The 25,442-nt window shown below is 35.8% G+C and overlaps 1 protein-coding gene and 1 long non-coding RNA gene across 2 annotated transcripts; both read left to right on the top strand.

The window, feature by feature from the left end:
* The first annotated feature begins 11,394 nt into the window (after positions 1 to 11,394).
* On the top strand, positions 11,395 to 18,568 carry LOC147501398 (uncharacterized). The gene is made up of 3 exons (XR_015219809.1): positions 11,395 to 11,476; positions 18,232 to 18,303; positions 18,393 to 18,568. It is a non-coding gene; the product is annotated as an uncharacterized LOC147501398 (long non-coding RNA).
* Positions 18,569 to 19,298: 730 nt separating this feature from the next.
* Positions 19,299 to 23,599, top strand: LOC147501397 (uncharacterized). The gene is made up of 2 exons (XM_086603795.1): positions 19,299 to 19,647; positions 23,105 to 23,599. The coding sequence occupies exons 1-2, from the start codon at positions 19,453 to 19,455 to the stop codon at positions 23,390 to 23,392; spliced, it is 483 nt and encodes a 160-aa protein (XP_086459921.1). The 5' UTR covers positions 19,299 to 19,452; the 3' UTR covers positions 23,393 to 23,599.
* Positions 23,600 to 25,442: the final 1,843 nt, after the last annotated feature.

The following is a 25,442-nucleotide window of genomic DNA, read 5'->3' as shown; positions in this document are numbered from 1 at the left end:
GAGGTTAGTTTAATGCATTTTCATCCAGTTTCCGGTTTCCCGTTAATTATTATTTGAGGTTTGTTTGATGCATTTGCATACCGTTTCCGATTTCCCGTTAAATATTATTCTCTGACGTTAGTTTAATGCAGCTGCATCCAGTTTTCGATTTCTAGTTAATTACTTATTGAGTTTAGTTTATTGCATTTGCATAAAGTTTCTTATTTCCCGTTAATTACTCTTTGAGCTCAGTTATGTCTTTGAATCCAGTTTCCAATTTCCATTTAATTATCTAATGTGGTGTGTAATACCAACTTCTACTGATTGCTGGTTTCTATTAGAGATGAATTTGGGAATGTGATAGCCGGTTTTACTGATAGTGGTGGGTTGGGATCAGTTATTTACTAGTAAATAAAGGCCATTGAAATTGGGCTTTAATTTCTCTTTGCTCAAGACTTCAACTCAAGCAAGTACAAGTGGAGTCTGACTCGTTGAGAGCTGCTATTCAAGCAATCAACAAGCTTAAAAAGCCTCCATGGTATTGTGAGGACTTGGTTAAGGCCATTCATTTATGTTTCCTTTACTAATGTATTCAGGGAATGTAATAGGGCAGTAGATTATCTAGCGGGGCTATGTCAGAGAGATTGCATTTTTTTTAGTTTTTTGAGTCCTCCACTTGATTGTAATTTACATATAATAGTGGAGGAAGATGCTACTGGAAAATTGTACAACATAGTTTAATTCTAATACAAGTGAGGGTCAGTCTAACCCTAACTTATTTTGGAAAAAAAAATAAGAAGCTTTCTACTGATCCATCTGTAGTGTCCTCGCAAACATGACATAAAAATAAATTATGCTTGATTTACTATGTGGGGTGGGGTCATCGAAGATTATCTAGTTTCCGATTTTCCATTAATTATTATTTAAATTATGCATGACTCACTGTGTGGAATCTTCAAAGATTATCTATGAACGGGTGTTGCTATATTAATTATTCTGAAAAATATTTGCAACTATGCAGAACTATTATATATTAATATTATATTGATCACTCATCTAAATTTCTTATAACGTGAAAATCTCACTCTCCATTAAAAAAAAAACTCACATTTGATAAAATCCTTCAACTTCATTTTGTTGTTTAATAATAGAAATTTGATTGAAGTTTTGTGAAATTGCCTAATAAGGCGAAGTTCATATTGAAGCCACTTGAATAGCAATGAGTTCCCAATCATACGAAAAGAGATAAGATAAACATCATTTTAAATGCAAAACAATGCTTATCGAGACATTCCCACAACATATAACCCAACTATGTTTTGAGGTTAGTTCAATTCATTTGCATCTAGTTTATGATTTTTTTGTTATTTATATTTTGAGGTTAGTTCAATGCAGTTGCATCCAATTTCCGATTCCCGTCATTATTTATTTTTTGAAGTTAGTTCAATGCAGTTACATCCAGTTTCTAATTTCTCATTAATTATTCTTTGCGGTTAGTTCAATACATTTGCATCTAATTTCCAATATCATGTTAATTGTTCTTTGAGGTTAGTTTAATGCATTTGCATATAATTTCCGATTTCCCGTTAATTATTATTTGAGATTAGTTTAATATATTTGAATCCAATTTTTGATTTCTTGTTTATTATTTGATAAGGTTGCATTTGCATTTAGTTTCCAATTTCCAGTTAATTATTGTTTGAGGTTAGTTCAATAAATTTGCATTCAGTTTCCGATTTCCAGTTAATTATTTATTGAGGTTAGTTTAATGCATTTGCATCCAGTTTATTTTTTGAGATTAGTTCAGTGCAGTTCTATCCGGTTTCCGATTTTTCGTTAATTTCTCTTTAAGATTAGTTCAACGCATTTGCATTATGTTTCCAATTTATAATTAATTTTTCTTTAAGGTTAGTTCAATGGATTTGCATTATTCGGTTTCGATTTCCCGATAATTATTCTTTTATGTTAGTTTGATGTATTTGCACCCAAGTTTTGATTTTCCGTTAATTATTCTTTAAAATTAGTTTAATGCAGTTGTATCCATATTCCAATTTTCTATTAATTACTTTTTAAGATTAGTTTAACAATTGCATTTGCATTCAGTTTCTGATTTCTCGTTAAATATTATTTGAGGTTTGTACGATGCATTTGCATCCAATTTTCGGATCCCCGTTAATTGTTCTTTGAATTTAGTTTCATGCAATATTATATATATTTTAAAATATTTGTCATTATTGGTTTGCCGTTATTTTATTATATTTATTTTTCATTTTCTATTATATATTTTGTGATGTTATTTTTTTGTATAATTTACTTTTCTGCATGTAATTTGTTTTAGTTTGGTATATAATTTATTTAAGCCCAACGTCCACTTTAACTGAATCTCGTTATTCCGCCAAATATATATTTTATAAAATTGGAAATTACATTATAGTGTTGAAATATTATAAATTCATAAATTTAATTGGAATATGTCGTAAGTAATTATTGTGGTCGGAATTATGATTTTTGGAATCCTTAAGTTTGAATAAATGTCTAAATCCCACAGTAGACGGCTCATCAAATCGAAAGGGTTTTAGGAGAATCGTTTTTTATGGAAATTATTGTTTTTAGCAATTCAGTTTTTTGTCTCCTATTTTATTTTTTTTTTTAACTATATATATAATATATATATATATAATATATATATATATATATATATATATATATATAAATATATATATAATTTTTGTAGAGATGTTCTTTATGGTTAGTATATCATATGCACAAAAGATTAGATTTTAAATCATTTTGTAGGTAAAGTTGTAGGTGTTTTAGATTTGGTACTTATTTAAGGTCCTTTTAGGAGCTAGGCTGTATATATATATATCGGTTTGGCTAGGTGAACAGTGATAAGAGCCTAAAACTGTAGTTTTAACCCCTTTAACAATATTGCTTTTAGACCGATTATGTGATTAATAAGTAAAGAGTTAGATCTTGTTATCGTGTGTTTTTTGTATATTTCGTGCTTTGAGTCGAATATGTGTGGTAAATGCCCCTTTTATGAGATAAAGGAGCAAGAGTTGGTTCTAAGAAACTCTGTGATTAAAGGCCAAGATTCAAGGAGAAAAAACATTTTTAAATCCTGGTCAAAGCTGAAAAGTCAAAGTCAACGCGGGCGTAAACAAAGACAAAAATCGCTAGAACTTCCAACGCCAGAGATCTTTAGACTCGTGACTCGAATTGGGCCTACCTTATGTCAAAACGACCGGCTCGGAAAGATATTTCTAATGGTTCAAGCCTTGACCCAATCAGAGAAGCAGAAGTGGGCGAAAAGTCCGTGGAAGTCAAATCTAGCTGAAAAAGCCTCTGTGGACTGAAGAATTGGGTTTTGGGCTCGATTTTCCGGCCCAAAACATGGCTCCTCAGCCCATGCACGAAAAAGTGGATCTGGTCTCCTCCATTTGTATGGAGAAGACTTAGCTCTTAAGCATACCTAGATCTAGGTTAGAAAATTAGGTTAGACTCCATTAATTAGTTAGAATAGCTTGTTTTAGATCTAGTTTTTACCTTCAATTAATTAGTGTTAGAACAAAGTAGATTATTATTTAGAATCACTATTAGTTTTATAATAAAGTATTAGTTTTCATTTCAATTTAGTTATTGATTAAATTCTTATTTAGTTTTAGTTGTTTTAAATTCATAAATTAGGTTGTCCTCATTTTGATTCTTAGACTATTGTTAAAATTAGATTTATAAAGTTTAAATTAGTTATTAAATTATGACTTGTTATTATTGTTCTTGTGTTGGGAATGATAGTATAATGATATTAGGCTAAAACCTCCATTAGAGGAGGTTAAGGAAGACATGTGAGGATGATTGCTTGTTAGAATAGTTGTTATTTAGAATAGAAATTTCACATCTTATTACTCTCACCATTGTTCCGTGTTTGATTAGTTGAATTCGTTTAAGTCTAGATAGATTAAGAGTGGAACGATTCCGTACTCTATATATTGCATGAGTATACACTTGAGAGTAGGAAATAAAATAATTGATACCGTAAGAACAAGGTTAGAAAAATCTAATTGAGTTTTTACGGGTTATCAAATGGCTCGCTGTCGGGGTAATCTCGTTCAAGACAAGAATTCAATTGCTTGAATTCAAGGGGCAATCCCCCATTCTCTACCCACCCACCATTTTAATTTTTCATTCTTATTTCTTGAATTTTTGGAACTGTTTCAACTTTTTTTAGACATAGGGGTCATGGATTCACAGAGGAAAAACACTGCAGTAAAAGGTATTTTAAAGTTTTGAAAAATTCTGAAAATTTATAGGAATAATCCTTAAGGTGTTATTGATTTACTGTAATTTTGTCAGATTTTTCCTAGTTGTTTTACCTAGTGAACTAATACGATCATTACAGTGCTGCATTTCAGTTTTCAAACCGTAAGTTATTGAAAAACAGACAAGTAAGGTTACTTAGGTAGTTCTAAAAATTCTAAACTTTTTACAGGAGTATCTATCCTAAGTCAGGAGTTTGCAGTAAACATTTGACGAGTTTTTGATTTGTTTTGACCTCCTAACTAGTGGAGTGTTTCCAGTGTGTTTCTGCAGTTTTGGAAACACTTAATTTCTGGAACAACAGCCGATAAGGAGGGTTTGTAGAACTCCAATTACTCTAAAATTTTTACAGGAATACCCATGATCTGTCAGGAGTCTCCAGTAAAATTTTGTCAATTTTTTTCTCTGTTTTGATTGGTTAACCATTTGGTTGTTTGCATTATGTCTGAAAACTGTTTCACAAACTTTGAAGGGAAGTAGAAGGACTTTTATAGCTCTGATTGATTTGAAATTTTATAGGCTACTTGATAGACATCTTAGCAAACTACTGTAAAAATTTCAAATTTTTTGGAGTGCGACCCGCGCCCTAGATAGCCTATTTCCGCCCCACGCTCAACTGCCTGGACATTGTGTCAAGCACGAGCGCGCCTCGAGCCCTAGATAGCCTATTTCCAAGCGCGCCCTGCGCTCAACCGCTTGGACAATGTGTCAAGCACGAGCACGACCCGTGCCCTAGGTAGTTTATTTTTCCGCCCGCCAATGCCAATGATAAGATCCCAAAATCAGAAGTTCCTCAAGGCCAATGATAAGATCCCAAAACTGTAGTTTTAACCCCTTAACAATTGTACTTTTAGACCAATTATGTGAATAATAAGTAAGAGTTAATATTGATTACGTGTTTTTATGCATTTCAGGCTTCAAAGTCCATTATGTACAGAAATGTGCCACTTTAGCGAGATAAAGTAGCAAAGGTCGGTTGCTAATGAGTTATGTGATTAAAGGCCAATTTTCAAGAAGACAAAGCCTTTGTAAAGCCCGGTCAAAAGCTGAAAAGTCAAAGTCCACGCGGGCGTAAACAACAAGACAAAGTCAACAAAACTTCCGAAGACCATATCTTTGGACTCAGACCTCGGAATTGGGCCTACCTTATGTCAAAACGACCGGCTCGAAAAGAGCTTTCCAATGGTCCAAAGCCTTGGCCCAATCAGAGAAGCAAAAGTGGACGAAACATTTGTCAAAGCCAACTATAGCTGAAGAGCCCATTTTGGACTAAAGAAATTGGGTTTTGGGCCCGATTTTCCGGCCCAAAACATGGCTCCAATCCCATGCACGATTTTTGGATCTGAAAGTATAAAAACAAAAGCTTGACTCTTTGTTAATGGTAGTGAGGTTAGGAAGCTAATGTTAATGGAGTTTAGGGTTAGAAAAAATAGATCTAGATCTAGTCTTTTTACATTCATTCAATTAGTTAGTTTAGAATCATATTTAGTTTTTAGAATAAAGTATTAGTTTTTCATTTCAATTTAGATTATTGTTTAAATTCTTATTTAGATTTAGTTGTCTTAAATTCATAATTAGTTATTCTAATCTTAGTTCTAAATTAGTTTTAATTTCAGTTTAATTTAATTATGTCTTATTATTATTATTGTTCTTGTGTTGGGAATGGTAGTATAGAAATTTTACATCAAATCATTACTCTCACCATTGTTCCTTCTGGTTTGATTAGTTGAATTCAATTTAAGTATAGAGAGTTAAAAGTGGAACGAATCCTTACTCATTATATTGCATGATTATGTTTTGAGAGTAAGAAGAATTGATTTAAACGTAAGAATGGTAGGATTACGTATTAGTGTTGTTAACATTAATATTTAGGATTCTATTGTTTTTATGTTTATCACTCAACCACCTGGAACTTGAGTTAGACAAGAGCGCGACCCGCACCCTACCAGGGCCATTTCTGAGCGTGACTCGCTCCCTCTTCTGGAGCAGCTCGATTTTCACAGGTCAGTCCAAATTTTCATTTTTTCAAGTTATTCAGTGTTTCTAACATTATACAAACACTGAGATCGTGTATACAAGACACTATTCAAACGCGTAGCAAGGAGGCATTAAGGTACTCCTTCTTCCACTCCTCGCCTCTTCTGTCAGAGGAGTTTAATTCTAGTATAATCAGACTTCTTTTTCGTAAATGTCAACGCACATGCCTATCTAGAAATTTATAGTTAGAGTTTCGTTTGCATATTAATTGTCTTAGAATATATTTTTAAAACCAATATGGCATATCAATATGTAGGCGAACAATCATGTGATTATTATGTAAACCCTTCACCATGTTCATGCTGCGGTAGTCCTTACCATTGGGCTTCTCATTGCACATCATACCAAGAGTTTGGACCTACTATAGAATATAATAATAATTATGAGCCTCAATTTTCAAATTTTCATAGTAACCAATACAATCACGAGTTTTCTAGTCATCCAAACTATACATGGAGTCAATCTAACCCAAAGATAGATTAAATTAACTAGAGTTACTCAAACGCCAATAACTATGACTATCAAACACCGTACCAACTAGAACCACACCACCAATCTTCCCCTCCGCTAACAACATTTGATAAAATAATGGCCCAAAACAAAATAATACTTCAGAACCTAGAATGGACAAGATTGATGCTAACCTCACCTACGCCAGACCTTTCCACCATGCCAAAAATCACCCACCCATCTAGTTCGCCACCCTTCCCAGACAAAATTTCCCAACAAATAGCCAACAATGGAAAACGTTTAGAGAACAAAATGCGTAAAACCCAAACTATGCTTCGAATCTAGCCAAAATGATTTCCATGATCCCCTCACCTAACACAGAACTTTCAACCTTGCCAGAGATCGACACACAAGATGAATCATTACCTTCCCATGACCCTCCCATTAACCATTATATTAACTCCACACACAATCTGGATGAGGAAATTCTTGAAAACGACTCTGTAGGACTTGTTTCGGATGACCATGATGCCATTGAGGAAACTTATATTGTTTTAGAGGACGAGAGTGAGAAAATAGAAATCAATAATTCTAATATAAGGCATGAACAAGGTAATGTGCAGGAATTAAAGGAAGTAACATCTTTAGAGCAATGTGAATCTAAATTTAGTTTGGCAGCTGAGGAAATAACAATGGAAAACATAGATGAAATTCTTACAGATAAAGCCACAAACCACAACTTTATAGATTCAGCTAAGCTAGATGAAGAGTTCTATGATTTCTTAAGAGCATGTGAGGATCCACCAATTGATAAACCATCAACTGACCACCATATCATCCACCTGAGTTACCACCTCCTACAATCCAACCATCTCCCACAACTAAGCAATCCATTCACCCACTATTTTAGAAGAACCTCGAATTTGCACTTGAGCCTATTGCCTCAGAGACCCTCTATAATTTTTTCAACCCTCATGGTGAAGAGTGTTTGCCTAGTACACAATCCCATGAGTACACCATTCCTGTAGTTGAGAGCCAAGCTTTGACCGAGTGTAGTGAGAAACCTAGTTTGTCTTATTTTTCCTCATCTAAGCCTTATGAAAGACATCAAAATTCATACTTCATTCCTTTCTCACCTAAAATATCACTAATTCATCTTTTGGGTCATTCTAACTCTTTAAAATAGCAACAACATGATGGTTTGCATATGTTTTTTGATGGGTTACATAAGTTTTCTTTCATTCTTCTACATAATTGCTTCCAATTATAAAATTTCATTTTGTTTGGGGGTGCATTTAGTATCATGTTTTTATGGCTAGACACCCAACTCTTTCGGCTATTAGTTTATAGTTGACCACACATCATCCATTTTGTGTCACCCCAGTTCTTGCTTGTTTGGGGTGCGCATACCTAGGAGAGAATTTGACTTTAAAAGACCCATATAATTTCTTGTAAAATACCACCTTAATGGAGTATAGACCACAAAATTTTTCAAACTTAAAAAGAGTTTTCCAATTTTGTTTGGGGGTGGCGTATTTTGGTATTTCATTTCAAATCTTTTTGCCGCCCTTTGTTTGTCATGTTTACTCCAGTAGAGTTTGTGTTAGTTCGTACATAACAGTTTAATTGTGCTTCACGTTATCATATCATTTTTACAATATTTCTATTACAGGTACTGCCAATTTTTGCCACGTTTCTATGGTAAATTATTTCATAATCTCTTCACACTTTGAGGACAAAGCATTCAATTGTTTGGGGGTGGGATAGAAATATTTGCAAAAATTAGACACCTTTAGGATGTAAATTATGCACTTTTTTTTTATAAAAAAAAATTAAAAATCTTAAATATTGTTTATACTAGGCACTTAGTGATAATGGTATTGTTCCCTTCTCCATGATGATATTAGTCTAGAAATCTCACGTAATACTTGAATTAGGATTTAATTTTTGAAATATAGATTAATATATAGGTAATAGTCATTGCATCTTTTCACGAACATCTTGCATGAGCATCTTTGATTGTACTTGACAGTATTTTTCTGAGACCTAGGTTAAAGTACTTAATATATATCCTGTGAGCATCTAGCCTAAAAGCCTCATAAGAGTAAAATATTTGAGTGATGACACAAGGGAGAAGTAAATTCCGAGTAGAGAAATCACACATCCACTTGCTTGATCACCACACCATATCCTAAGCGAGAATTTAGGCCCTCTTTAGATCGATATATCCAGAAATTCACACCTATATGAAATTTATTATCCGCTAGTCGCCCCACTGAGCTTTTTCATTAGCCTTTTCACAAACCACAAATTCTTTACCCAATAAAACAAAAGAAAAAATAAAATTAGCCTACCTATCTGGATAAGTCTGAGAAATGGGATGAGTGAAGAAAAGAGAAGAGAAATATAAACAAAAATTAGCTAGTTGCTTCAGAAAAGAAAAAGAAAAGAAGTTTCCATCCAAAGAAAAGAAAATAAAAGAAAAAGAAAAATAGAAATAAAATAAAAACTCCAAAAATAGAATAAAAAGATTCAAAAAGCCAAAATAAAAAGACTAAGGATGGAAACAAAGTGTAGAAGCAAAAGAACAAGGTTTTCTCTAGTTACATAATATAAAGACCCTACTTTGTCAGACTTGTCTTTTTGAATATCCATTTCCTTCCTTCTTTAACCAACACCTACGCCCCGTATCACCTAATAAGACCTCTAGCTCAATTAGAAATAGGTTGGTGTGATAGTAAGTGGTAGATGTGTTTGATCGACCTCGGCTTCCTTGGATTATCATTGAGATTGTGAGGAAACGTGTGCCTACTGCACATTGGAGTTAGCAAACTTGAGTGGAAAAATCAGAGTGTTATGTGTTTTGACACATTCCTTGTGAAAACCTACTTAGGCACACTACCTAAAAGTTTCAGAAATGGACCTGCATTGCATTTCATATCATAGTTCATTGTATAGTTGTTTATCTTAAGATGATTTGATTATTATGCATGTATTAGTTTAAGTTTTAGAATGATCATTCTTGTTTAAACACTAGTGAGATGTATAGATCATTGAGACATAAATAAGGAAACAATAGTTTTATTTCTTAGTTGTTATAGTATAAATGAAGTTTGTGAGTACCTTCACTGGGAAACTCTTATGAGGCTATAACTCGTCCACTAGGGAATTCCTAGTGGTTTAAGGCCTTGTTGCATATGGTCAATGCAATCGCACTCGGCGAAACGAGATTAGTTAGAACTCCATTTTTAGTTACTCATTCTAATTTCTCATATTTGCTTGAGGACAAGCAAAATGCTGTTTGGGGGTGGTTTGATAAGAGCCCAAAACTGTTGTTTTAACCCCTTTAACAATATTGCTTTAGACCAATTATGTGATTAATAAGTAAGAAAAGTTAGTACTGTTATCGTGCTTTTGTGTATTTCAGGCTTCGAAGTCAAATATGTGCAGAAATGCGCCCCTTTTGTGAGATAAAGGAGCAAGGGTTGGTTGCTAAGAAGTTCTGTGATTAAAGGCTAGGATTCAAGGAGAAAAATCCTTTTTAAAGCCTGGTAAAAGCTGAAAAGTCAAAGTCAACGCGGGCAGAAACAACGCACAAAAGTCAGCAGAACTTCCGAAGGTCGTATCTTTGGACTCAGACCTCAGAATTGGGCCTACCTTATGTCAAAACGACCGGCTCGGAAAGATATTTCCAATGATCTAAGCCTTGACCCAATAAAAGGAGAAAAAGTGGGCAAAAAGTCAGTGGAAGTCAAATCCAACTGAAAAAACCTCTGTGGACTGAAGAAATTGGGTTTTGGGCTCGATTTTCTGACCCAAAATATGGCTCCTCATCCCATGCACGAAAAAGTGGATTTGGTCTCCTCCATTTGTATGGAGAAGACTTAGCTCTTAAGCATACCTAGATCTAGGTTAGAAAATTAGGTTAGACTCCATTAATTAGTTAGAATAGCTTGTTTTAGATCTAGTTTTTACCTTCAATTAATTAGTGTTAGAACAAAGTAGATTATTATTTAGAATCACTATTAGTTTTATAATAAAGTATTTGTTTTCATTTCAATTTAGTTATTAATTAAATTCTTATTTAATTTTAGTTGTTTTAAATTCATAAATTAGGTTGCCTTCATTTTGATTCTTAGACTATTGTTAAAATTAGATTTTATAAAGTTTAAATTAGTTATTAAATTATGACTTGTTGTTATTGTTCTTGTGTTGGGAATGATAGTATAATGATATTAGGCTAAAATCTCCATTAGAGGAGGTTAAGGAAGACATGTCACTACTAAAAAATTGACATTTCCCGACGGATGGAAAATAGATATGCCTACGGATCCAGTCCATACTTCTATTGCTGATGGACATTATCCGTCGGCATAAAAGCCCAGGTCCGTCACAGCTCACTTTTTATCTATTCCAACCCGGCGACGGTTTTGTTGGGGATCTAATCCGCAACAAAATTCAACCCTAAAATCCCAAATTTCTTCTCGGTGGCTCTATTGTTATTTAGACAATAAAAATTTTCAGGAAACCGTCGGCTTACATTTAGGCACCAAGGTGAAAATCTCCCCCCAATAGTTTTGTGAGCTTGAAGATTTAATGTCGTCATTGTTTTTTCTAGAGAAGTGTTTTTTTCTGACCCGTTCGTTGTTCTAACGCAGCCAAACACAATCTTTGCTCGTTAATTTCTCAGGTAAATTTTCAATCTTTTTCACTTTAAGCATCGATATTTATAATCTTTTTGTGAAGAAATTTGGTGTTTAGAAGTTCAAGTTTAGATATGTGGTTTTTTTTTTTTAGTGATTGGAAATTTATTATCTCATTCGTAATGAGTGTTTGCTGCAACTGTCAACTCAAAAAGATTTCTTAAAGACTGATGATTGAGGTTAGCACACTAAAGATTCACTTTATTTTGTAGATCGAGTTTTGTAGTGAGGAATTGAGGTTAGCGCACTAAATATTTCTTAAAGACTGATGATTATTCAGTGAAAAACATCTATAGTATTAATAAGACATCCTAATTCTATTGGTGGTAATCCAAGTTCTGAAAATCCCAGGTCAAGTGCATGCATCTGGTTTCATGTTGAGTTTTATTAATTCCTTCCACTGTCTACACTTTGTTATACTAAGTACTAACAATGAAATTATTCTTAAGCTTCTTAATTTATGTTCTTCTTTTTTCGATAGGAAACTTCTTAATATATGTTCAGAACCATCTTTTTAGCAAGTACATTATTGAATGACAGTGACACAAGCTCTTGCTAGTACCAACTCACAAGGACAAAAACACACGCTCTTGCACACTACTGATACACAATCACTAAAAGCTACTTTAAATTTGATAAGAGCAGGAAATTTTCAGTGGTTTAGGAAAAATTCCAAAAGATAATGCCCATTTCCCCCAGAAAAAGTCATTATGAACTACGGGTCTACGATGAAACAAATTGAAAATAGTAGCAGAAAGCATAAGATTTTCAATAATGAAGTACGGTGACATTATACTCGACAACTGCATCTCCTTTGGTATTAAACCAAGTAGTCTTTGCAAGTGCATACCCACGAAGTTTAACCACGAAGGCCCAAATCCCTCCAACAATTGACATCTCCCTTATTGGATGAAGTACGTAATTCTTCCCCAAACAATTGACTTAGTAATTCTTCCCTCCAACAATTGACATCTCCCTTATTGGATGAAGTACTACCGTTATATTTTCCTCCATGAAGGCATAATTTAAGACCATAAGCAAACCCGACTCTTTTTGAGCTGCCGATGCATATATACCTTGAGCTTTTTCCACGAAGTTTCGGACGTGAGCTCGAGTCCTTCGTCAAGGGATCGCTTTGTAATCATCATAGTTCCAAATCCGGGACTTTCGGTCCAGCTATATTTGCTTGCTGATGGTTTGCCGCCATCGATAGTATCATGAAAGTAGAAATGAAGGTGGCTGAATTTCTCCTTCATTTGTCCCAAGAGTTTGGTTTCAGAAATCCATTCAGAGTTTTCTCCATTTTTGATGATGAGTATGGTTGAGAGAACGAGCAAGTTGAAGAAGTTTGTGAGAGCAGAAGCCATTGCAATAGTTGTTGAGGTTAGAAAGGCAGAATATATGAAACTAACGGGTACTGAAAATAGTGTAGTCGGTAGTGGAAGGGGAGTTTATGGTTATATATTATGTGGTTTGATGTTGGCGTGGTAGCTAAACTTGGAGGACATTATACTTTTGAGACTTCTAAACCCACCAATGTAAGACCATTGGGATTAGAATAACGTAATTAAGTTTGGCGGTCGGATAATCATTGGTTCCATCTAACCATGCACTTTTATCTCATATTTATGTTCTAGAGTGGGTATCCAACTATAGGGAATCTCCTTTTCTGTTCCAAAATACGAGAAGAGTGTGTGATTTTGGACATAATGGCATTTTTGATTTGGTGAATTGAATCTAACTAGGCATAACGATATTGGTGTGGCCATTGATAATGAGTGAATACATATTTGAAGAGGATCACTCTTGAGGGCATATGACACATTTTCGTAGTCTTCAAAGTCGAGTGAGACATGGTCTTAAAAAAGGTTTGTCTCTCTCATCATTTCACCTACCCAGGAGCTTGATGTTCCCATAAACCATGTTAAAGCATCTTTACAGAATGCTAATGAACTTCCATTTCTCAACTGGATACCTGTTGGTTGTCGTTGGGGTATAATTATGACTTTCTCGGAGCATGCTTGCTTTAGAAATAATGAATGCTTTTTCTTTACTCATGTTTCCACATGCATAATAGGTACTCCAATACATTGTAGTGGGATTGGGGGCATTTGGGGCCTTCGTTGCTAGTTCAGGCAATTATCTTTAGGGACTTTCATCCCTTTGTGGCTTTGTTGATGAGATTGCATGTATGTAGTAATGTAGAATTGTAGAGCTACAAGCAAATTACAGTGAAAAATGGCTTATTTCTTCACAATAGATCTAGTACAACCTAAACTACACAGATATGGATTTGAGCTTATAAATAAATGATTGTGCAAATTTGGTGTTTTCACTTTGAGCTTATAAATAGATGGTTTTTTTTATACGATATAGTTTATAAAGTCGTTGTTTTGAGTATTGGTGTTAAGGTTATAGTTTTATTTATAGATAGTTTAGATCTGGTTCTATTAATTGCACTTTGTTAATGCTTTATTTATTTTATTATTTTGGTAAAATAATTGTATTAATTCATGGCTTAGATTTGAGAAATTTTGGGTTATTGTTATTTTGTTTTAGGTTTAGGGCATGTGTAGACAATCAACAATTTAACTGTTATATTTTGCATGAAAATTGTTGTTGGAAAATGATGCTATTCTAGTTCTCCATCTATTTAATTCTTAGCATGGATGCATTGCATTGTATGGTGAGGTGCTTAGTATTGCATTCTAGAATGCTAAATCATAGATTTATTTGATGCCTAATTATCTGATTTGGTTGATGCTTCTTACATACTAGCTTTTCTTTGTTATATATAGTGGTATGGATGCTTTCGCTTCATCGATAGATAAAAGTTGGATTTCCTTGAAATATCCAGATAAGCGTTTTATAGCTGGTTTAGAGAAATTTGTGGAGTTCACGAAGATACACCATCGTAATAAAAAGGTCATACCCTGTCCATGTGGCAAATGCCTAAACCAAGGCCCGGCCAAGACCCATGATGACGTCAAAGTAGATTGTTTTAGGCATGGCTTTGACGAAACATATAATGTGTGGTTCGTGCATGGTGAAGTAGCACAAAATCAGTATGTTGAACAAGGATCAGGTTTTCGTGATAATGCATATAATGAAACGGACATGGCTAATGCCCTTAACACTGTGGTGGGAGAACTTGGTGGTGATAATTTGGATACGCTAATGGGAGAACATAATGAACAAAATGACTTATTTGAAAATGACTTATTTGAAGATGTTAAGTTTAGTTCTAATTTGCGTAAGGCGATGAGTGAATTGTATGCTGGAAATAAGGACTTCACCGTTCTTAGATTTGTAGTGAAATTATTTAATTTGAAGATCACACATGGGTGAACTGACCAAAGTTTTACTGCATTGCTTCAACTATTCCAGTTGGTGCTTCCAAGTGGGAATAACACACCAAAAAATATGTATCATGCGGATAAGATAATCAAAGATTTAGGATTGAAGTATGATAAAATTGATGCGTGCAGAAATGATTGTATGTTATACTGGGGAGACTACAAATCTAAGGTTTCTTGTCATATTTGTGGGGTCTCGAGGTTTAAAACTTTAAGCATTGAGGAAATAAAGAAAGGGGTCGTCCGGTGCTTTGCTAAGATCTTAAGATATTTTCCACTAGCAGATAGGTTAAAGAGATTATATAGAGTGGATTGGGTAGCAAAGGCTATGCGTTGGCATTCAATTGGAAAGTCCCCTCCAGGTACTTTGGGGCATCGGTTGACTCGGGGTGTGGAAGTTAATTGATACACAATACCCGATTTTTGTTGCCGAGCCTCGAAAATGTCCGTTTGGGGCTAGCAACTGATGGCTTCAATCCTTTTGGGTCATTAAGCTCATTGCATAGTTCGTGGCCTGTGATGTGTGTGACTTACAACCTTCCACCTTGGTTATGCATGAAACCCCAATTCACCATGCTCACAGCACTCATCGAAGGTCCAAAATAGCTAGGTAAAGATATTCATGTGTTTTTGCAACCATTGGTCAAGGAGTTGAATGACTTGTGGCATGAAGGAGTAATGGTAAAAGATGCATCAAAAGGAGACGTATTTAAAATGCGGGCTGTTTTGATGTGGACAATACATGACCTTCCAGCTTATGGAAATATCTCCGGTTGTAAGACTAAAGGAAAACATGGTTGTCCAGCTTGTGGTCCAAAGACTGCTTCTTTTTGGCTTCGCAATGGAGGTAAGCATGTGTACATGAGAAGCAGACGTTGGTTGCCTTTGTTAGATGAAGCCAGAAATGATACAAGAGAAAGCACCTATGATAAAACTCAAGAGCTAGAGGAGCCACCAAAGAAGGCTAACGGGATCGAGGTTGATACTATGACAATGAACTTAAAACAAAAGTTGGGAAAGGCAAACGTAAACACAATGTTACCGAAAGTGCGATGATAACCAAGAAAATGAAGGTGAATCGTGTTTTACCAATAGGTCGGGATTCTTTGGGTTGGATTATTGGAAGTACATTCCAAATCCCTCATAACTTTGATGTCATGCATATTGAGAAGAATTTTTGTGAAATCTTGATTGCAATGATGCTTAATTCGAAAAGAAGACCAAGGATAATGACAAGGCACGCAAAGACTTGAAGCTTTTGAAAATTAAAAAAGAAGGTATTGGTTATCCTGTGAATGGTAAAACCGTTATGAAGCCGGAATTTTTGGCTTAACAAAGTGGAGAAGAAATGCTTTCTCGATACATTCTTAATCTGAAAGTGTGCCCATTGGTTTTAGTAGTAATTGGTCTAATATTGTCAAGGCTGATTCAGTAGATTTAAAGGGATTGAAGTCACATGACTATCACATCTTGATGCAAAGCACTTGCTCCCGGTAGCAATTCAACATGCCTATAGAGATGGCGAGAAAGGAAGCTCGATCTATCATCAAAAGCATTTGTACTTTTTTGGTGCTTTATGTGCTAGAACAATAGATGTCTAAAACACTCAATGTACTTTCGAAAGAAATATGATTAAGACATTGTGCGCACTCGAGAGACATTGCCCTCCATCACTTTTTGTTATCATGATGCATTTGCCCATTCACCTTGCTCAGGAGGCTCGTGAATGTGGTCCTGTTTGGGCGAGATGGATGTATACATTTGAAAGGTATTAGTTTTGTAATTATTGTCTTGCAAATTCTGTTTCCTATTAATGTTATTCCTATAATGTGTTCCTTGTCGTTTAAAGGATGATGAAGACTTATAAGGGATCCGTCTCAAACAAAGCACGTCCCGAGGGCTGTATTGCGGAGTGTTACTTGAAAGAAGAGACCCTTATTCATTGTGCAGGCTATAAAGGAGGGGGTGGTATTCTAGAGAAACTTGATAGGATGGCTGAAAATGAAGCTCCACTTGTACCTGATTTGTTTGATAAGATTCATGATCATACTATCAAGGAGGTTGGGCCAATTGGTGTGGGTCATGGCTATGGGTTAGAAGGTGTTGAGTATGAACAGGCACGTAATTGGGTATTAAAAAGCCATGCTAAATATGATTATTGGCAGGAGTAAGTATACCTTGACATAATTGTTTGGAATTGCATACTAGTTTAATCAAATGAAATTTCTTTCTAACATGTTAAATAATATGTAGGAAGTACACCAAATTTCTTGAGGACCAGAGAAGAAGAACCGGAGGAAGGGGTGCCATTTAAGGATACCTTTGTGTGATAATTTCACATCATGGTTGAAAACACAGGTTGAGTACATAGAGTCAAATGATGTCCAGTTCAAAGATGTTGTGAGAGGACCTACAGGTTTGGCAACAACATACACAAAGTATTGTGTAAATGGTTTTCTTTGTCACCAAGGATCATGAACGAAAGCACGAAGGAACCAAAACAATGTGTTAGCACAAGATGCATGACTACTTTTCGGTGTAGTGCTAAGGACAAATATCCAGTTGAAGACTATGTCGAATACTATAGTGTTCTTCGGAAAATTGTCCAGCTACAGTATCGAGAGGGGTACAAGCCTGTTTTGTTCAAGTGTGATTGGGTAAAATGCTCCCAAACTGGTGTGAAAATAGATGTAGAAGCAAACCTTAAATTGGTGAACTTGTCTAACCTAATGAGTTCAGACCGCATGGCTGATGAACCGTTTATTTTCGCGGAGCGTGCTGCACAGGTTTTTTATTCGAGGGATCCAATGGATCCTGATTGGCATGTAGTCATAGAGGTTCCAAAAAAGTTGTATTCTGATCATGATGAAGTGTGTCTGCTATCAGATGATAGAACGATAAATATTAATATTGATATAGGAGGGCCTTCCAATGTGGAAACCATGGAGGATGATCTAGTACCTAATGACCCAGAAGATGTGTTTGTGGTTGTTGAGAATAGGAGAAATAAAAAGAGACAAAGATCTAATAGACCCTAGACCATGACTTGGTCGTTGTCTTTTTTTTTTTTTTTTTAATTTTATTTTTTGGACTGTTTTGTTTCCATGCTATGTATTTTGTTGGTTGCAATGACTTGTGAATTTCTTTGTTGGTTCTTGCATTATATAAAATTAAACTATTTGGTTGTCCTTATGTCATTGGCTATGCCCTTATGTCATTGGTTATGTCCTTATGTCATTAAACTATTATAATTGATTGTGAAGTGTCATCATGGGAGCAGAAAATCAGCACAAGTATAGGATTAATAACTTCTTTTCCCTATGTTATGTTATTAGAATCTTATAATTTGACTGTATGCTATCTTTGAAATTCCACATTTTATTTAGTGAACATGGACACTCACTACTCACCTGGTGGTTCAAACTCACTGGATGATGATCAGCTCAATGAAGACATGGGTAATTAATTTAAGTTTAACATCTAAGATTTCTTTTAATAATTATGATATGGTACAAGCTTAATTGTGGCATGTTGTCTGTTTGTGCAGGTGATGATGCCACAAACATTCCGGGTTCATCCGGAACTGCATCTTCTAAAAAAAGAGGCCCTTCAATTGGCATCGAAGAAATTGAGGGTCAACCACTTCCGAAACTTGTAATGCAGACTAACCGAAAAGGCCAACCAGTCACACCCATAGATGTTGTTAGTGAATTTGGCACAAGATTGGGATACATTGCTCGTCGACTTTTTCCAAGATGCTATGAGGATTGGCGACATATTGGTAAGGATCTCAAAGACAAAGTTGTTAAGACTTTGGGATGCCAATTTGTGTTTGAATATGAGAAGACGATAGATACCGACTACACACAAGCGTAAACTGAATGAAGCATGGAGGAACTACAAGCACACGTTGTATGAAACTTTTGTCGAAGATGAAGATCCTTCCTTGGTGAAAGAAGTTGCGCCACGTAACATTCCCTTGGAGGATTGGCACAAATTTGTTGATTATTGCAATACAGATAAGTTTAAGGTATGTGTCAATGTTTTAATAGGTAGTGCTTCATGTTAGTTTGATTTGACATTGTTTTAAATATGTAGGCCATGAGTGCAAGGAACAAACCGAATCACGAGCAACAGATCATGCCTTCATCTCTTGGCAGAACTTCAGTTGCTATAGCTCGGAACGAGCTAGCTTTGGAGAAAGGTATTCCTGAATCGGAGATTACAAGGCGGCACTCTATATGCTTATTCACAAACCAAAGGAAACTGTTCCACAAAGCCGGGAAGTATTGGTTAGTGTTTTAGTATGTATTTAGCTTATATATACATCTTTAGTTTAAAATGAATGACTTTCATCTTATTTTTGTAATTTTAACGTAATTCGATTAAGAATCACATCTCGAGCATCCGTGAGTCGCAATATGATTTGTCCGAGACGAATTGCTATGGTATAGTTGTTTAAATATCATGATAGATATTTATTTTAGTTTTTGTACTTGCTATAAATTGCTCAATGAAAACAGGTGGTTGGGCCAGATAAAAGAGGTCGTTTCCGAGGTCTAGGTACAGGGGTTTGTAAAACTGTACTGCGAAAGGGAGACTCTTTGATGAAAAAGAATGATGGCTTGATGGAGGCAAATACTCTCCTTGAGAGGAGGATCGAGACTATGGAGGCGAATATGGATGCTAAAATGTCGAGGCACATGGAAGAGGTTAGAGGCCTGTTTATGAGCCAAAGGGGAACTTTAAACGACAATGTTCCATCGCCACATTCTCATGCCAGTCATCACAGTACTGCTCCGGTAACTATCAATAACTTTCTCTTTGTTTGCTTTTTTGTTTTCTGACTTAGGTTTTCAGTTGAGCTCATTTTCTTGTTTTTGTGAGTTGGGTTATGTGGAGATTTGGGTTTTGTAGAGTGTAGCTAGGCATTATTTGATTTTGTTTGGTGTTGGGCCATGTGACACTTTGCCTTTTGAATATTTTTACGGACTGACAAAGAAACAAATAGATACTAGTTCTTCAATCTAAAGTAGATCATTTGGGAGTCCTTCACTGCTGCTTAGCTTCTAAGGGATCTCCTTACAACCAAAACCATGAATTGCAGCTGTAGAGTCTGCTTCTATCCATAGGTTCAGCTGCCCCTCATTTACGGCTCTTTCAGCTAACAGTAATTGTATAGTATATTGCTTAGCATCGGTACATCATGTCTACGTATGTAATTCAGATTTTTAACTTTAGGGGAAATGGGTGAATCAAGTTTCTGAGTGGAATTGTACACAACCAAAAAAATAATCACAATATATTAATGCCACCCAGGTGCTTCATAACCTCTATTGTTTGGTGGAAACTGGCAACGAAAACATTGCCTTCAATGGAACCATTTCAGAACACCATTTCGTTCTGATAGGGTTTGTATCCACTATCTACAGACTTCAGCTGCCCCTCATTTATGGCTCTTTCAGCTAACAGTAATTGTATAGTATATTGGGTAACAGTAATTATATATTGAAGGGTATGATAGGCTAGCTAGCTCGTCTTGTGATCGAGCTAAGCAACCTCAAGTATTGGGTTTGCAGACTATGGTTTGTATACCACTTTCTACTGGAGTTGTTGAATTGGGTTCCACTGATTTGATTATTTAGAGTTCAGATCTAATGAATAAAGTCAGGGTGTTGTTTAATTTCAATAAAATTGAAATTGGATCTTGCCCGCTGCCTTCAAACCCTGTGAATGGAGATCAAGGAGAAAATGATCCTTCCTTGTTATGGATAAAGCATAGCCATCTAGAGTGGAGGGGAAGGCACCATAGGCAGGGGTTAAGAAAGCAGTCAAAGCAAATACAAGGGAAGCGTTAGCTTGGGTTTCACCCCCGGGCGTTTCAAAACCAATAGCGGGGACAGGTGTTGGATCTGGTTCCACCATCATTGGCAAAGGCAGGAGTTGAAAAAACAATACCAGGAGCAAAGGTAGAGACACCACTACCAAAGGACAAAAACTAAGGTAGAAGCACAGCCGGGCGGGAGTAGAGACAGCAAGGGAGACCCAATATGTTGCAGGGGCAGGAGCTAAATAATTGTCTGGAGCATACTGTTGCTTCGAGATCGAGGAGCAACATCATATGGAACCCATTCTATTAGTAGGGGAGGGAGCCTGACGGAACTACACATATGCAAAGAGCGCCTTGCGCGATACGGCTTTTTGGCCGAATCTTGCGGGTTAAACCCAAGATCAGGGACGTTGATCTGGAGTCTGAGGTGAGGTGCGCACAAGAGAGTGCAGTGGCCTGAGAGGCATTCATCTTGCTGATATTGAGAATGGCCTTTGCTGCCCGCCTTGGCTTTCATCTTCGATCGGGGGGCTTATTTGCTTGCTTGCGCGATACGGCTTTTTGGCCGTATCTTGCGAGTTAAACCCAAGATCAGGGACGTGGATCTGGAGTCTGAGGTGAGGTGTGCACAAGAGAGTGCAGTGGCCTGAGAGGCGTTCATCTTGCTGATATCGAGAATGGCCTTTGCTGCCCGCCTTGGCTTTCGTCTTCACTGTGGTTTGAAATGAAATTTGTCTGTAGTTTACCTAACGATTATGCTTCAGATATTAGTATTCTCTATTAACTTATTTGTTAGAGTACAGTTTGTGTCCTAACAGACCTTTCTATTTCTTTAAATGTGCTTTCATAAATAGATCTTGTTATTTGCTTTCAATACTCAAAAGATACCCTTTTGATTTCCTTAATCATTTTGATGTCGATATGCTATATAATTCTCGATTAGTTCCTCCATGTGATATGGTTTATCATTGTGTGTTGGATGCATCAAGGCACCCAAAAAATAGCAGAGTTTGTTGCATTGGTAAGCAGGATTAGTTAAATGATACAACCATATGTAGACTGATAAAAGTGACAGATTTTACACTGTACAGTAGGACAATAAGTTATGTCTTGGTACACCAGAACCAGGTTTACGGCAGGTTGGAATGGTGTGGGTACAGATAATCTGTAGTTTGCTAGTTTTGTTTTGGAGTAAGTTTCCTGATGTAAGAGTGTTTGAGCAGACCACTTGCTGATAAAAAAAATATAAAAAAATAACTATAGCGTTAAAGGCAGTTTCAACATCAATCAACTTTGTAATAGTTTAAGGCTTGGGGATTTTAAGCGGTGTGTATTGTTCAATTTTGTCTTTCAGATTAGGGAATTTCTGCAAGTTATGAGCATCATTCATAAGCGTTTGTTACTGTACGTTAGAACTTAGAAACTTGTCAGTTCATCAGGGATATTGTAGGGTGGTAAAACTATTGCCAAGAATGCTCCTCTCTAGTCTCCTCATATATAGTTTATGAGGTAGAAGGTGTTAAGGTGGCATAATCAGGGACTTCATTTGGGATGACATTGAGCTCTCCACCAAATAACGACTTTTCCTCGTTCCCATGACTCCGCGACCCATATGCCTTTTCCATTGTCAACCCCGGCAACTTATGAGTGGAGTGAGGCTTTCGGGGCTACCTACTTTAGGGTAGGGCTTATGTAATATATAAAGGTGAAGAGCTCAGGGCCTTTTTGTAGAGTCTGTTGTACCTAATTCAGTTGCGCCTGCTGTTGTTCAGGATATTCCGGTTTCTAAGTCGTATCAGTTTGATCACCCTAGTTCAGTTCTAGTACCGTAACGGACCCAAGCTCACATCAGAACCAACAGCATAATCAGCAGAGTTTCTACAGTAGATCGATAACTGAATTTTTCTGAATTTAGCCGCTTTCAAATCCTCTCTGCCATGAAACTATAGGCACCCTTTCTAATGCGCTAGTAAACATATTGTCATCAGTGTGTTTGCGTAAGGTTTAGGCCTAATCTCTTGGTATTGTGAATGATTTTATTCTTAAATGTTGTCGACAGCTAAATATAATCTATTAAGTAGTAATATGTTACTAATTTCAATTGTCGTTGTCATGTCTTTCACACTGTTGGAGTCAGTGTTGTTAATCCTATATTGTTATCTTGAGTCATCAAATTAATGAGGCAGCATGACTGGTAGTAACAAAAATCTAGGCTTTTGTTTGGTTCATTATCTAGTTATGTTCACTTTCATGTAGAACAAATGTTAATTCAAGTGTAACACAGAAATGATTACTTGTTATGTGTTGCATAGCTTCAAAACAAATCCTGAAACTAAACATTATTGATCAATGGAGAGAATGCATGTCTATCTACATGTATGTATTGTTTTAACGTGAAATCTTTATTAATTAAAATGTTTTCTTTTCAGCTGGAAAATGCCTACTATATTGGCAAAGATTGTGAGTTGCGTGGAGGTTGGCCGCTTGAACTTGTTGCTAGAGGCGTTGTGCAAGACGTCGACCCTAACACAGAGTATGGTGAAAGGACCTTAGAAGAAGGGAACTTCAAAGTTTATGTCCAAGTCGTGCGTAGGGCTGATGCTATCCTGCCTTTCCCTCACAATGCATGGCAAAGAACGCTTGGTCAAGTTGTGCAAGGAGCTGTCATCTGGCCTAAAGAGTTCTTGGTGTTTGCATCTCGTAGTTCGTCTTCTTGAAGTGTTTATTTAACTTCATCTCTTTAGCGATCTTTATTTTGCCCTATTACTTAAGAAATTAAATTGACGTGGTGGAGGATGTGAACTCAATAGGTACTTAAGTAATCACATAAATATGGTTTTTGCTAGACTGAATTCTCTTTTAAGTTCAGGATGTGAACTTATTTTGTAGTTGAAGATGAGAATTGAACATCTTTTTTGTGTTATGAGCACAAGTTATATATATATATATATATATATGAGTTCATGCTAGACAGTTGTGTATGGATTCAAATGTAGGATTTTGGTAAATATTGATTGAATTAGCAAAATATGAGTATTTTAAAAAAAATTAATAGAAAAAAATTAAAAAAAATAAAAATCCGACGGACAAAATCCCTAGCTGACATCAACGCAAAAGGTGACCTATACCGACAGATAACATCCCACACATAACTGTCGGCATAGATATTCTATACCGACAGATACCATCACACACCAATCCGTCGCCAAATGTCACCTATAACGACAGATAAAATCCCACACATAACCGTCGGCATAGATATTCTATACCAACGGATAAAATCCCACACACATCCGTCGGCATAGATATTCTATACCGACGGTCCTTCCCGACGGTTTTTGTCCCTAACTAAAGCAATGGCGACAGAGCAAATTAGGACGGCCTAGGGATGGTTTTAATCCGTCGGCGTAGCTCTATAAGGACGGTTTTTGTCCGTCGGTATATATCAATTATTTTGTAGTGTGTGAGGACGGTTTTGTTCACTAGTTCTTCTTTTCTAGTGCAGGCTTGCATCTTTTTGTTTCCTTCTTTTGCTACATTGGCTATCATGTAATCCTTATTCTTTATAATTAATCAATTACCTTTAACAAAAAAAAAAGTGTGAGGATGATTGTTTGTTAGAATAGTTGTTATTTAGAATAGAAATTTCACATCTCATTACTCTCACCATTGTTCTTTGTGTTTTATTAGTTGAATTCGTTTAAGTCTAGATAGATTAAGAGTGGAACGATTCCGTACTCTATATATTATATGAATATATATGTGAGAGTAGGAAATAAATAATTGATATCGTAAGAAAAAGGTTAGAGTAATCTAGTTGAGTTTTTACGGGTTATCAAACAACCAAATTTGGGACAGCCATCGAACAGCCAAAAAACTATATGTATAGAAATGCTCTAGTGCGGGCTTCCCGTACAAAAAATAATCCGGACCAAAATAAGCCAACTTGAATTCTCGTGAATTTATTCCCTCTCTCTCATCTCTCCACTTTTTTCTCCTATTAGAACTCACACACTCTCTCTCCACTTTTCCTCTCTCCTCTCTCTATGCCCTCTCTCTTCTCTTCCATTTTTTGCTGCCAACTCTCTCTTCTTGATTCAGAGACAATATAGTTTAGAATAATCCCGACCATAAAAAAAACTCTTTTTCTTACTCCCCAGATTAATATAGTTTAGAACAATCCCGACCAAAAAAAAAAAAAAAAAAAAAAAAAAAACTCTTTTTCATACTCCCTATATTGGTTTCACCAATTTCTACCGCAAACGAGAATATATATACCATTTCACGTTCATAGGAAATTTAAACATATATATTTGCTATTGATTGAACTATTTGAATCATGCCTTTGATTCCTGCTACTAATTACAAATGAATAGTTTAATTGATAAATCTAAGATATCAAAAAACGAAGTAATAAATAGTTTATTGCATTAAGTTTTTCTTATTTGTTAATTAGTGCAGGCAATATATATTTCGTTCCTCAGAAGTTTTTTTGTTTTTTTTTGTGATGCATGCATGTGTGGTGGTGAGTCCGTGGATCACATCATAATATGTTGTCATTTACATGGAAAATGTGGTGCTCTTTCCTCCCCTCCAATCTGTCGTAGTGTCTTAAAGTGTGTGTACTCCCCCAAATGAGTGTGCGCGGAGCTTGCTCTCTTTCTCAATCCCTAAGGTGTGTGTCTAGAATCTAGAGAGGGATAAGTGTCGGTTTGATGGTTTGGGATGGGTTTAATCAGATCTTTTGTTGTTTGTTTTCATCAAACT

Source organism: Coptis chinensis, chromosome 4, assembly GCF_015680905.1.
Source record: "Coptis chinensis isolate HL-2020 chromosome 4, ASM1568090v1, whole genome shotgun sequence".
NCBI classification, from domain to species: Eukaryota; Viridiplantae; Streptophyta; class Magnoliopsida; order Ranunculales; family Ranunculaceae; genus Coptis; species Coptis chinensis.
Note: the sequence above shows the minus strand (reverse complement) of the source record. Positions and strands in the feature narration are given on the sequence as shown.